This window comes from Geotrypetes seraphini, chromosome 2 (genome assembly GCF_902459505.1).
Source record: "Geotrypetes seraphini chromosome 2, aGeoSer1.1, whole genome shotgun sequence".
Classification (NCBI taxonomy): domain Eukaryota; kingdom Metazoa; phylum Chordata; class Amphibia; order Gymnophiona; family Dermophiidae; genus Geotrypetes; species Geotrypetes seraphini.
This window is the reverse complement of record NC_047085.1, coordinates 485,299,550-485,312,348: the sequence shown is the minus strand read 5'-3', so window position 1 is coordinate 485,312,348 and position 12,799 is coordinate 485,299,550. Positions and strand designations below refer to the sequence as shown.

At 41.9% G+C, this 12,799-nt stretch overlaps 1 protein-coding gene across 16 annotated transcripts in view; it reads right to left on the bottom strand.

Annotated features, from left to right (window-relative positions):
• The window catches only part of OBSCN (obscurin, cytoskeletal calmodulin and titin-interacting RhoGEF), a 762,040-nt gene that overhangs the window by 423,730 nt on the left and 325,511 nt on the right, over positions 1-12,799 (bottom strand). For 15 of the 16 annotated variants that reach the window (XM_033931804.1, XM_033931806.1, XM_033931805.1 and 12 more), the window contains 4 exons: positions 5,168-5,437; positions 4,563-4,829; positions 3,081-3,344; positions 995-1,264 (listed from right to left, as the gene is read on the bottom strand). In XM_033931804.1, coding sequence (XP_033787695.1) covers positions 995-1,264; positions 3,081-3,344; positions 4,563-4,829; positions 5,168-5,437 — 1,071 coding nt within the window. The remainder of the gene's footprint in view (positions 1-994; positions 1,265-3,080; positions 3,345-4,562; positions 4,830-5,167; positions 5,438-12,799) is intronic. The other variant, XM_033931813.1, reaches the window with a different exon arrangement.

Sequence of the window (12,799 nt, the reverse complement as noted above, 5' to 3'; positions counted from 1 at the left end):
GTGGGCTTAAGATCTCTATAGTTACACAGTACTACTATTTAAATTGATGGAAAATTCTAGAAAGTTCTTGAAGTTATTCTAAGGGGCCCTTTTAATAAAGGGAATGAAGCCATTTTCTATACTTTTTTGGCATAGGCAATTAAGAAAGAACATTTATTACCCAGGAACAACAACAAAAAATTGTTACTTAGTAATATCAGGTCTAAAGTTTCTACTTCAGGCAACAGAAGATGATCTAACTACTGAATGGTGGACTCTTGGCTGACCAACCACCAGTCAATTGGCTATAAGGCAGCCAACGGACATATATATGTTTCATAATTTTTCTTGATTTTCCAGGTTTTGATTTCCAACTGCTCTCATGAGGTCAAGGTTCACAGAGGTCAAGGACACTGTAGCCACCAGAAGCTATCACAAAAGGATATAGACCAGGGGTAGGGAACTCCGGTCCTCGAGAATCGTATTCCAGTCGGGTTTTCAGGATTTCCCCAATGAATATGCATGAGATCTATTTGCATGCACTGCTTTCAATGCATATTCATTGGGGAAATCCCGAAAACCCGACTGGAATACGGCTCTCGAGGACTGGAGTTCCCTACCCCTGCTATAGATGTCCCAGTACATGGTAAATACTTAGGAGTCTATTTAATAAGATAAATGAGTTGGTTAGCTTGTAATGCTATAAGGCCATACTAACAGTTAACACAGGACATTAGCTAATAGCATGTACAAAGTCCTAGAGCAGGGGTAGGCAATTCCGGTCCTCGAGAGCCGAAGCCAGATCAGGTTTTCAAGATATCCACAATGAATATGTATGAGATGGATTTGCATGCACTGCTTCATTGAGATGCAAATCTAGCTCATGCACATTTATTGTGGATATCCTGAAAACCTGACCTGGCTCCGGCTCTTGAGGACCAGAATTGCCTACCCCTGTCCTAGAGATATGCGCACACTGGGGGTTTTTTTTTGTTTTGTTTCAGGCACAATTTACCTTTCACTGCCAAGGATGCTGAGGTTTGCTGTTCCCCACACACACAAGTGTAATCTCCAGCATCCTTCGCAACAAGATCATGGATCACCAGCTCAGCAATGGGACCCTCCTGTCTCATTTTATACTTGTCACTTGGGTTAAGTATCCTCTGTCCTTTTTTCCACTCCACCGGAGTAGTAGTGGCCTTGCTCAGCTCACAATGCAGGGTGGCTGTTCCACCTTCTGGGAAATCTCCATTCTTTATTCCCACCTTGAAAAGTGCAGGCAGCTCTGAAGGATGTCAAAACAAAAAAATGAACACAGTGTGACATTTAGTAGTGACATCAAATTTATAATAATAATGAGGAAAAAGACCTCAAATACCCCAGCATCTTAATATTTTAAAGACACATTCAATGGGGCAGAACATACTATCATTGGTCAAAAAAAAAACCCTCATTATCATTGCGCTCTCACCAAAAGACTTTTTCTTTTTAATATTATTTCTTTTTATATTGTTTCTTCTAATTCTAAATCCTGTGGTGCTTTTTATTAAGATCTTGCTTCAGGCAAACTCCATTGTAATGTTAATGTAACTGTGTGTTACTGAGCAAACAATTGCAAATGACCAAGCATTCACTTATAAATGTTAATACAGTATAAGCACATATCTTGCACCCCTCAATGGCTTCCTCAGGGGATATATTTAAAGTGCTGTCCGTATTGTGAAATCTTCACCTCAATTTTGCTCACACAGTTCTGGCCAACAAAATCTCACTACTCAGTCTGTCAGCGAACTTTAACGCTAATCCACGCTGAATTAGACCAAACGAATAACCCTGGCACCGCTGCAGTCACCAACCAACATGTACATTGAATGCCGCAACCTATACAGACAGCGGCACCGAATAGACAGGTTAAATTGAATACCAGTGCTGGGATTTAACTCATTCCAGAGACTGCATCAGCTGAAAACTAAGTCCTGTGGAGCCTTAGATGCGAGGATGTGAAGGCAAAGCCTGACAGTGGTGGTGGTGGTGGGGGGGGGAGGCTCTGTGGTGTTGCATCAGATTGGTTAGCCCCATGGCTTTGTCTGCCATCATGTTCTATGTTTCTCTGAGGAACTAAGAAGAGCATAGCTCCCCTTCAACGTCAGAGATCAACTTTTCAATTCTTTGTTCTATGGAGATCGCATTGGGTTCCAAGTACAGCATGACCAAAGGAGTTAAAAAATGCTATTACTAGTCCTGAATCTGCTTGATTTCAATGCTGTTTTTCCCCTCTTTTTTTTTTTTCTTTCTAAAAATAGGTACTTCACTTATAGCCAAGAGCCTCCAAATGTATGTTTTTCTTGCACACTATCACAAAAACCAAACCTTGCCTTATATTCAAAGAAGTGCTGCCCGATTTGCCGATTCAAATCGATTCACTTCAGTAAATCAATTTGAATCGATTCGTTCTCCGAAAAAATCAGACTCTTCGATTCAGTGACCAACAGCCAACCCACCCCCACCCCACCCAGCTTGGGTTTGGAGAAGGCAAAGGAGGGGGGGCGGTGAAGAGGCTACAAAATAAACCCGCCAGGGCATTTGAAAACAATGCCCGACTGGGCGGGTAAAGCGAATTGAATCAAATCGAAAAATTGATTCAATAGGCCAAATCGAACTGAATTGAAAAATTTTTCCCTCAATCGGGTAGCACTAATTCAAAGTCACTACATAACTGGACAAATATGCTACTTAGCATTTCTATAATACTACTAGTAATATTTTTCTATTATTTGTGTATCACCTTGGGTACATAGTAGGAAAGGTTGATTATAAATAAATAGAATCAAATTAATAGTAAGCAGATATAATATTACTGAATTCTTGTAATTTAAACATATCATATTAATAAAGAGAACAGGAAGAGAAAAAGGAAGAGTAAGAATGTTAGGAGGACGATGGCATGTTGGAATACCAGAGGGACAATTTTTAACAAGTCAGACAAGGAGAAAACACTAAGGAAAGTTTTTTCAAAATACGGGGATGAATTCTTAGCATGGCCCTTGTAGTTTAAAAAGAGGTGGTACATGGCATTAATCTTAAACATGACTCCTTTTTACCTTTCACGGTCAAGGTTGCTGAAGTCTGTTGCTCACCACAGAGACAAGTATAATCTCCAGAGTCCTTCATGTCAAGATCATGGATTATCAGCTCAGCAATGGAGTCTTCCTGTTTCATTTTGTATTTGCTGCCAGACTTCAGTGACTTTTGTCCCTTCTTCCATTCCACCGGTGCAGCCTTGGTGAGCTCACAATGTAGAGTGGCCGTGCCACCTTCATTCACATCTTCATTTTTCAACTCTTGTCTAAAAAGTGCAGGGAGGGCTGAGGAATGCAACATGAAGAGGCAGGGTATCAGTAGCCAAAAAGCCTCGGGGCCTTCTTGGTGAGGAATCACTTCCATTAGTAGCTGGCCACTCTGAGTAGGTCTGCTTGTACTGTTGGAAGCTAAGCAGGGTTGGGCCTGGCTAGTACCTGGATGGGCAACCACCTGTATGAATACCAGATGCTGTAGGTTGAGGGGCCCCCTGTTGGGCAGCAGTGACATGGTGGAGCTGCACACTGCATGGGAGAAAGCAATGGCAAACCACTCCTGTTGTGCTCTGCTGTGAAACATCACAGGGTGGATTCCTCACTAGGCTTGTTGCCATGAGTCAGTGGCATAATCCATCCAGTGATTACTTATTCAATGTATTGCAACTTACAATTTCCCAAAGTCACTGCCAATTAAGAAAACTAAGCAACAATGGCTCAGAGAATAAATTGCTTAAATATAATAATTATAAAGTGAATTATGTACAAAGAGATAATTATGCTTGTTTATTGTAATATACCTAGACTGAAAGATAGAATGAGATATAAATCCATAAAATAAATCTCTCTTATCCCTGCTGCCCACCAGCAGGAAGCCATGAATGTCTTATGGGGCTGCTGAAAGTGAGATGGTTCCCATAGCAGGCCCTATACAGCTGCCAGCACCATCTCCAGCCATCCCAAGGCAATGGAGAATTAAATGGCTTGCCCAAAGTCACAAATAGCTGCCATGAAATGTGAACCTGGGGTCCTCTGTTCCCAGTCCGCTGCTCTAACCTGTAGTCTACTCCAGTGGTTCCCAACCCTGTCCTGGAGGAACACCAGGCCAATTGGGTTTTTCAGGCTAGCCCTAATGAATATGCATGAAGCAAATTTGCATGCCTATCACTTCTATCATATGCAAATCTCTCTCATGCATATTCATTAGGGCTAGCCTGAAAACCCGATTGGCCTGGTGTTCCTCCAGGACAGGGTTGGGAATCACTGGTCTACTCCTCTGCCTGCTCCACCCACCTCCTCCCGCACAATCAATCAATAGAACGGGAAAGAAAATTCTTTTTAAATTTCATGCACATAAACCACATTTCCAGTCTAGCAAAGGACACTCCTGTTGACCAAATAGGTGAGACTGAGAGACATTAGCCAGAGCGACTGGAAATGAGATGTGGGCATAGCATGCTCAAAATAATAAAGAAGGCAGGAAACAATATACAGTAGTCAATATTGTACCATTCACAGTCAGGGTTGCCGAGGTCTGCAGCTCTTGACATAGGCAGCTATAGTCACCAGCATCGTTCACATCAAGGTCGTGGATTACGAGCTCAACGATAGGGCCATCCTGCTTCATTTTGTACTTGTCACTTGGTTTAAGTACTCTGTGTCCCTTCTTCCACTCCACCGAGGCAGAGGCCTTGGTTAGCTCACACTGAAGAGTCACCGACTCACCTTCGGTCATGTCCTCGTTCTTCAATCCTTCTTTGAAAAGCACTGGTATTTCTGGTAAATGTAGGATACAGAATAGAAACATTAACATCTGCAAGCTCAGAGCTATAGGGTAGATTTCTCTCTGCTAATTAAGAGTGAAATGAGAGCAAAGAGCATGGATGACAAATTTGGGGAACATTAGCTGACAATAATGATCCTAGAAGCAAAGTTCACATCATACTTGAGATAACATGAATTTCAACTTGTACAATTCACGCAAAGCAGGGGGACATGAGCAAAGGCAAGCAGGAATCAATTGTTATATAATTAATGGTACAAAACAGAGGATAACTGCTGAGCACCCCAGAGAAAAAATAAAGGCAGCAACTAATTCCGAACATATATTTTACCGTTCACAGTTAATACTGCTCTAGTCTTTTCCTCCCCACAGACACAAGTGTAATCTCCAGCATCCTTCACATCGAGGTCGTGGATTATCAGCTCAGCAACAGGACCCTCCTGCCTCATTTCATACTTCTCGCTTGGTTTGAGGGCCCTATGTTTTTTCCTCCACTCCACTGGATCGGCTGTGACCTTGGTCAACTCGCAGTGCAGAATGGCTGTTCCACCTTCTATGGCCTCCTCGCTTCTCAGCTCTTCTTTGAAAAGGACAGGAATCTCTAAGGAAATAATAAGAGGGTTCTTTTACAACAGGGTATTTAAATTGTGTGTGTTGGCATTTACATAAGCTTGGGAGCAGGCATAAATGTTAATCTAGAAAGTATCAATGAAGTCGAAAAAGCGCCAGGGACCTAAGAGTGGGATAATAAGAGTTCTCTTTATTGAATGACCTGACACGGGCTATGTTTCGGCAAACTTGTCTGCATCAGGGGTCAACTTTTTAAATTGTATCAATGATGGTACATCAAATGAGAGAACTGTAAAAACAATTAGGTAAAAAGTTTAGGATGCTGCTTAGATTTTGCTTCTGCTGAACTTGAGCAGCATAAACTCCAAAAGGTAAGCTAGACTTTTGGTTTGTCCCAGTATGGCAATGCTAATATAATTATATACCTAGTACATGCCTACTTGACCTGTGCATAAATTTAGGCATGACTTGATTTTCCCCCTCTTTTACGAACGCATAGTGCGGGTTTTAGCGCCGACGGTAACTGTTCCGACGCTAAAAGGAATTCTATGAGCTTCGAAGCAGTTACCGCCACTGCCGATGCTAAAACCCACTCTATGTGTTCGTAAAAGAGGGGGGTTTATGAGGCATTTTACAGGTGAAATGGTTTAGAAAATTATTTCCTAAAAGCACAATATCCATAATAAATTTATACCATTATAATGTTTGAACTGCATTCTCGTCCTTCTGGCACTCTCGTCCTTCTTTGTATGGTTTAAGGACAAACCATACAAAGCTGGAAGGAAAAACCTTGCATGCAGATAGCTAGTAGCAAAAGACAAGTCAAATATGATTGTGAGGATAAAAGAAGAGAAGATGGGAGAATAAATAGCTATGCTTACATGAAAATTCCATAGCATCAGCACTGTCTGCCAACCAGTGGATGGAGACAGGGGGAAAAAAATGTAGTTCCTTGCGATCCGTTCCTCAAGGGTTTTGTATCGTCCTGGAACTCTCTCAGTATTTTGCTCTGTCATAGCAGATTGTGATGGTTTCTCATGCAGCTCCTTGGTTATATAGCCCTGTCAGCTCCTAAACTATTTTCTCATTGGGGGGGGGGGTCTTTCACGATGGCGCGCTAGCCGATTTAGCGCGCGCTAAAAATTAGCTCTGCCATTGAAAAATATGTTCTGCCATTGAAAGAACAAAATAGCTCAACTAATAACTATGGGGGTCTTTTACTAAGGCGCGCAGAGCATATATGGACCTTGTCTGGAAATGCCTCTTACCTCAGTAAGAATTCTTAGAGTTGATGGGCCCACAAAAGGCTTAACTCCTGATCCAGCTGAGTACGGAGATTGATAATCAGAGGGCAACACTCAGTGGTGCCGAGTCCCTCCCCTCATCTCTCCACTACCACCAGCACCTTTATCTGGAAGAAGGCAGACTGGCGCTATAAACAGCAAGTAGACTTCCTTTCTGGTTTTTGCATCTAATTCATATTCAGCAACCAGCCTCCAGTATTTCTTGCCCTCTAGTGCGTTTTATAGAGAATGACACCACGGGGACAAATTTTTCTCCATCCCTGCGGGAACTCATTTTCCCCGTCCTGTCCCGGCGAGTTCTTTTTCTGTCCATGCCCAAACTCCTGCAAGCTCCGTCCTCACCTGCACAAGCCTCAAACAATTAGTAACCACAAGTGTTCAAGGCTTGGGTGGTTAAGGCAGAGCTTACAGGAATGAGGCAGGGACAGGGACAGGGACAGCAACAAAACTTGCAGGGATGTAATGTAATTTATTTATTTATTTCTTATATACCGCTAAACTCCGTTAGGATTCTAAGCGGTTTACAGAAAAATAGACAATAGGGTGCATTAAAATTATAAATAAAATAGGTACTTAGAAATTCCCTTACTGTCCCGAAGGCTCACAATCTAATTAAAGTACCTGGAAAAATGACAATTAGTAGAGTAATGAAGAAATAAAATAGAGAATAGATGAGAAAAATAAGAAAATAAACATTCTAATGGGACGGGGAAATTGAGTTCCTGCGGGGATGGGGAAAATTTGTCCCCATGTCATTCTCTAGCATTTTATTCTTCCTTGAAAGCACATCATTACATTACATTACATTAGTGATTTCTATTCCGCCTGTGCCTTGCGAGTTCTAAGCGGATTACAAATTAGAAGAGATCTGGACATTACCGAGAGAATTACGTAACAATGATTACCGAGAGAATTACATAACAGTGATTCATGTACTTTACATGGTATGGTAGAGGATTATAAAATATCTGGATTTTTCCAAAAGAATTACATAGCAAAGAATCAAGTGATAACAGGAGACAGTGGAGAATATCAGTATATACAGGTTACAGAAGAAAAGTTACCTAACAATGAAGGAAGAAGTTTGTTGGATACTGAAGGTAGATGCTTATTTAGGAATCAGAATATTTTTGGAAGGTATGGTTCTAGGAATTGACTAATGTGTTATTCACGGGGGGGGGGGGGGGGGGGGGAGGGGAGAGCATGCTACTGGCTGGTATGATGTCTTTGCTCTAGTTTCCTCGTGTTTGAAGGGCTCTCCTAAACCTTTCTTCTTTGTAGGCATTCTTTCTCCAAAAGGTTTTTCAAAGTGTCTTCCTGCATCAAACTATTCCTCATAGAGCAATTTGTTACTGTATTCTTTGTGCCAAAATTTCCACCATTGTTTTTCAGCAGTATACTTATATGGCAGATGTGCAGTCAATGATTTTTCGTTTTAGATCTGCTGTTTGTCTTGAAGAAAAGAAAACAAACCCCCGAGGGAAATTACACTTCTTCAGCTCAGTCTGTCTCCTTCTTCACTTTCTGTCATGTGTGCTTCTATATGCAGAACTATTTCAGTGCAATTTATACACAAAACAAAATACAGTTTACAAGCACTGGAGTAGCAATATTACTGGTTAGGGAGGTGGTCATTTACCACAATTATAAGCATAACCTAAAAAACTCAACAAGCACTGCTCAAACTCAGAGTTGGCCCGATTCCTGTTCTCCTGACACGGTAGGCTGGTGCCCCACGAAACAAGGCTGCCCTTGTCAAGTCTTTGGGATGGTGCACCGCTGAATGTGGCCTGGAGGAGAATTTTGTTGAAACGATTTTGGTCTTTGTTTTTCCAGAGCGTTGCTGTAGTGAAAGAAACTGTGTTACGCAGCTTCGCAGACCTACCTCAGAGATCCCAGTCAGGAGAGTGACAATTAAGAGCAAAGTGGCTGGGGGGGGGGGGGGGGGTCAGCAGTGTGTTTGATTTATTTTGGAACTCAAACTTCAAAATATTGGTATTAATAGTGATGATCTGTCCTTAAATAACACTGGAGATGATATAGGAAAATGTGCTTCCCGAAATAAGAAAAAATTAGTAAAAACAAAGTGAATGAAAGGACCAATCAGTACGGGCCCAGTGCCCTCGTAACAACCGTTGGCCCCGGGCAGGTGTTTATGGAGTGACAAACACTTAGAAATAAATCTAAATAAACCCTGCCCCGTACATCATCTTATCCTTGTATGTGTGTGATTATAGAAAAAATATATATACATAATAAATAATCGGGAGCACAAACATCCCCAGATTAAAGCAAAAGGAGAGAAAATCACCCCAAAAGAGTTCTCCCTGAAACCTAATTAAAAAAAAAAACAATATATGAAAGAACCAAAATACGAAAAAATGACAAAAATCACCAAAGAAATAAGAAGAATATAATATTCTCAGTCTCATCCATAAATCCACAACGCAGTGAGCCCTGTGCACCTATCACAAATTGTGAAAGTAATGAAAAACAGTGAAAAACAGTGAAGAATACTTAGCGCAAGCGGCTGAAATAAATCCAAAACGAGACGAAGTTCAAAGTTCACCAATCATCACTGTTCAGTTCCGCTCACTACTCAGTCCCGCTCGCATAAACTCGCTCAGTGAAGAGTCATAAATATCAATCCATTCGTTGTTCCACTTCACTCGCTCAGTCCCATGCAATCAATACAGCTGTTCAATGCTGTTCACCACACATTTTGGTTCCGCTCACTCGACAGGTCCTGTTTCAATATCCTCATCAGGAGGGAGCAAGAAAATCAGAAATGTTAGTAAACTGGCTGAAAGTTCACAAACCCAGTCCCTAATATAAAGGACGGAGTAATCCTTTGCTCAAAGCAGCCTGATTGTGCCGCTGCCGTGGATTACTCCGTCCTTTATATTAGGGACTGGGTTTGTGAACTTTCAGCCAGTTTACTAACATTTCTGATTTTCTTGCTCCCTCCTGATGAGGATATTGAAACAGGACCTGTCGAGTGAGCGGAACCAAAATGTGTGGTGAACAGCATTGAACAGCTGTATTGATTGCATGGGACTGAGCGAGTGAAGTGGAACAGCGAATGGATTGATATTTATGACTCTTCACTGAGCGAGTTTATGCGAGCGGGACTGAGTAGCGAGCGGAACTGAACAGTGATGATTGGTGAACTTTGAACTTCGTCTCGTTTTGGATTTATTTCAGCCGCTTGAGCTAAGTATTTTTCACTGTTTTTCATTACTTTCACGAACAATTTGTGATAGGTGCACAGGGCTCACTGCGTTGTGGATTTATGGATGAGACTGAGAATATTATATTCTTCTTATTTCTTTGGTGATTTTTGTCATTTTTTCATATTTTGGTTCTTTCATATATTGTTTTTTTTGAATTAGGTTTCAGGGAGAACTCTTTTGGGGTGATTTTCTCTCCTTTTGCTTTAATCTGGGGATGTTTGTGCTCCCGATTATTTATTATGTATATATATTTTTTCTATAATCACACACATACAAGGATAAGATGATGTACAGGGCAGGGTTTATTTAGATTTATTTCTAAGTGTTTGTCACTCCATAAACACCTGCCCGGGGCCAACGGTTGTTACGAGGGCACTGGGCCCGTACTGATTGGTCCTTTCATTCACTTTGTTTTTACTAATTTTTTCTTATTTCGGGAAGCACATTTTCCTATATCATCTCCAGTGTTATTTAAGGACAGATCATCACTATTAATACCAATTTTTTGAAGTTTGGATTATCGTTGTTATTGGTATTTATATTTTGGGGTTTTTTTTGGCCATTTTTGGTAAAATGATTTATTTTGGACCATTTGAGACCAGAAAATATTGTTCTCATATTACTGTTTTTGGGGGAGGTTGATCTTATTGGTTTGACTGTTTTTTTTTTTTTCTGAGCAAGAGAATTTTCCTCTCCTTTTGAGGTTTTTATATTTTGCTCAGTTTTTTTCTGGTCTAACCTGGCCAATGATAGTGTGGCTGCATCTTTGAATTGGATCGGTGTTCGTTGAGTCTTTGAGGTTATGTTTATAACTGAGGTAAATGATTACCCCTCCTAACCAGTAATATTTTACTCTAGTGATGGTAAGCCAGCTGTAGTTTGTTTTGTGTGTGAATTGTTTCATTGAAGCTGGTATCTCATATTATAGTTATTTCATTAGGAACCTTGGTTTACGAGCATAATTTGTTCCAGAAGCATGCTCGTAAACCAAATTACTCATATATCAAAGCGAGTTTCCTCATAGGAAGTAAGGGAAACTCACTTGATTGGTTCCACCTCCTCCTCTCTCCCCCCCCCCACGGCCACAGACGCTGCTCCACCCCACCACATCCCCAAAAGACCCCCCACCCCCGAGACCACTGGTGCGCTTCCACATCCCCCCCAAACTGGCATCGCCCCCCCCATGCGAACGCCCACCCAAACTGAAGCCTTACCCCCATCTGGCACTGGCACGCAGCACCAACCCACAGGAGGTGCCGGTGCCCAAAGATCGTGCTGCTTGCTGGACTGGGCCTTGAGCATGTGCAGATGCTCAAGGCCCAGTCCAGCAAGCAGCACCGGCACCTTCTGTGGGTTGGTGCTGCGTGCCAGTGCCAGATGGGGGTAAGGCTTCAGTTTGGGCGGGCGTTCGCAAGGGGGGACGATGCCGGTTAGTGGGAGGGGCGCGGGCGGGGGAGGCGATGCCAGTTTGCGGGCGGGGGGATTCGCAAATCAAGTCAACGCTCAGTTTGTGAGTCAAGATTTGCAAAAATGTTTTGCTCGTCTTGCAAAACACTCGCAAACCGCGTAACTCGCAAACCGAGGTTTGACTATTATCTGGTGTTCATGTCGGATTCTTTTTTACAGGGGATTGGTCTGCAAGTGTCCCCTTTCACTGCAGCTATCCTTCCTTCATAGTTTTCAGCTGTGCTGTCTTTCTCACATCACACATCTTGTTCTTGGATCAATTCTCTAAGGCTGGAAATGGAATCCTTATTGAGTCTTTGGCATAACACCTTCCCATCTTATCTGGTCTCCATCTCTCAAGCATCAGCCTAGTGGCAATTTGTTGGGGGGGGGGTTGCCTTTGTTTATACTAAGAAAGGCAAGGTGAGCTCAGAGCTGTTTGAAGGGTTAGTGCAGCAGGCTGAGACCTACACTTTCATTTTGCCATTTATTTTATGGCTTCACATAGACTTTAAAATACTTATCTGTGCAGTCCAGGCAATATTTTCCACTAGACCAGGCTTGCTCAACCTGCCGGAAAAAATCCAGTCCACCAAGTGCTTTCTTCTGGCCCTTGGAAGCTTGGCAATTCTAGCAGTGTTTACAGCAGGATTCCTGCACCCCATCACAATTCAGCTCTTTGTAAGCCTGAGCCACCCAGTACTGGAAGTTCAAATTGGTCTTGCAGTTGTCAAATCTTGTGGGACTTGAAAGCACAAGATGAACCCCAACTTCCAGCACCATGCCGCTCAAGTTTGCAGAGAACTTAAATTATCTAGCATGCTCTATCTTGCAATTGGATCAGTAGCATGGGACGCTGCTACTATTTGGATTTTTTGCCAGGTTCTTGTGACTTGGATTGGCCTCAGGGGTCTCACCTTTTTTAGGACCTTCAATGTATGTTCTGACTAAGCTTTTACAGCTTCAAGTCTCTTTCTCTCACAGTTTATATTCTGGCTCTTCTAGAGTCACAGGTGTCAATTTTCATAGTGATATTCTTGCAGGTTTTCTATTATGTTTCCGGCACCCTAATTACACATCCCACAAGTTCTGGGCTGATCTGTTGCTGATGCTAAGGAAAGTAAAATTAAGTTTTACCTACTAATTTTATTTTCTTTAGTCACAACAGATCAGACCAGGAACCCACCCTCATATTTCTCTGGTTTAGTTTGATACTTGTCTACTCACAAACTTCTCTGTCTACCTTCATGGAGTAACATTACACCACTATTTTAGCCTGCATTCCTCTTACGTACTTACAGATCTGCATGATGGCATTTACTATACAGTAATTCTTACACTCTCTACTATTTGCTTATTTTCACTCCATGTTATTGACTGAGTACTATACCAGTGAATTTGTTACTGCCA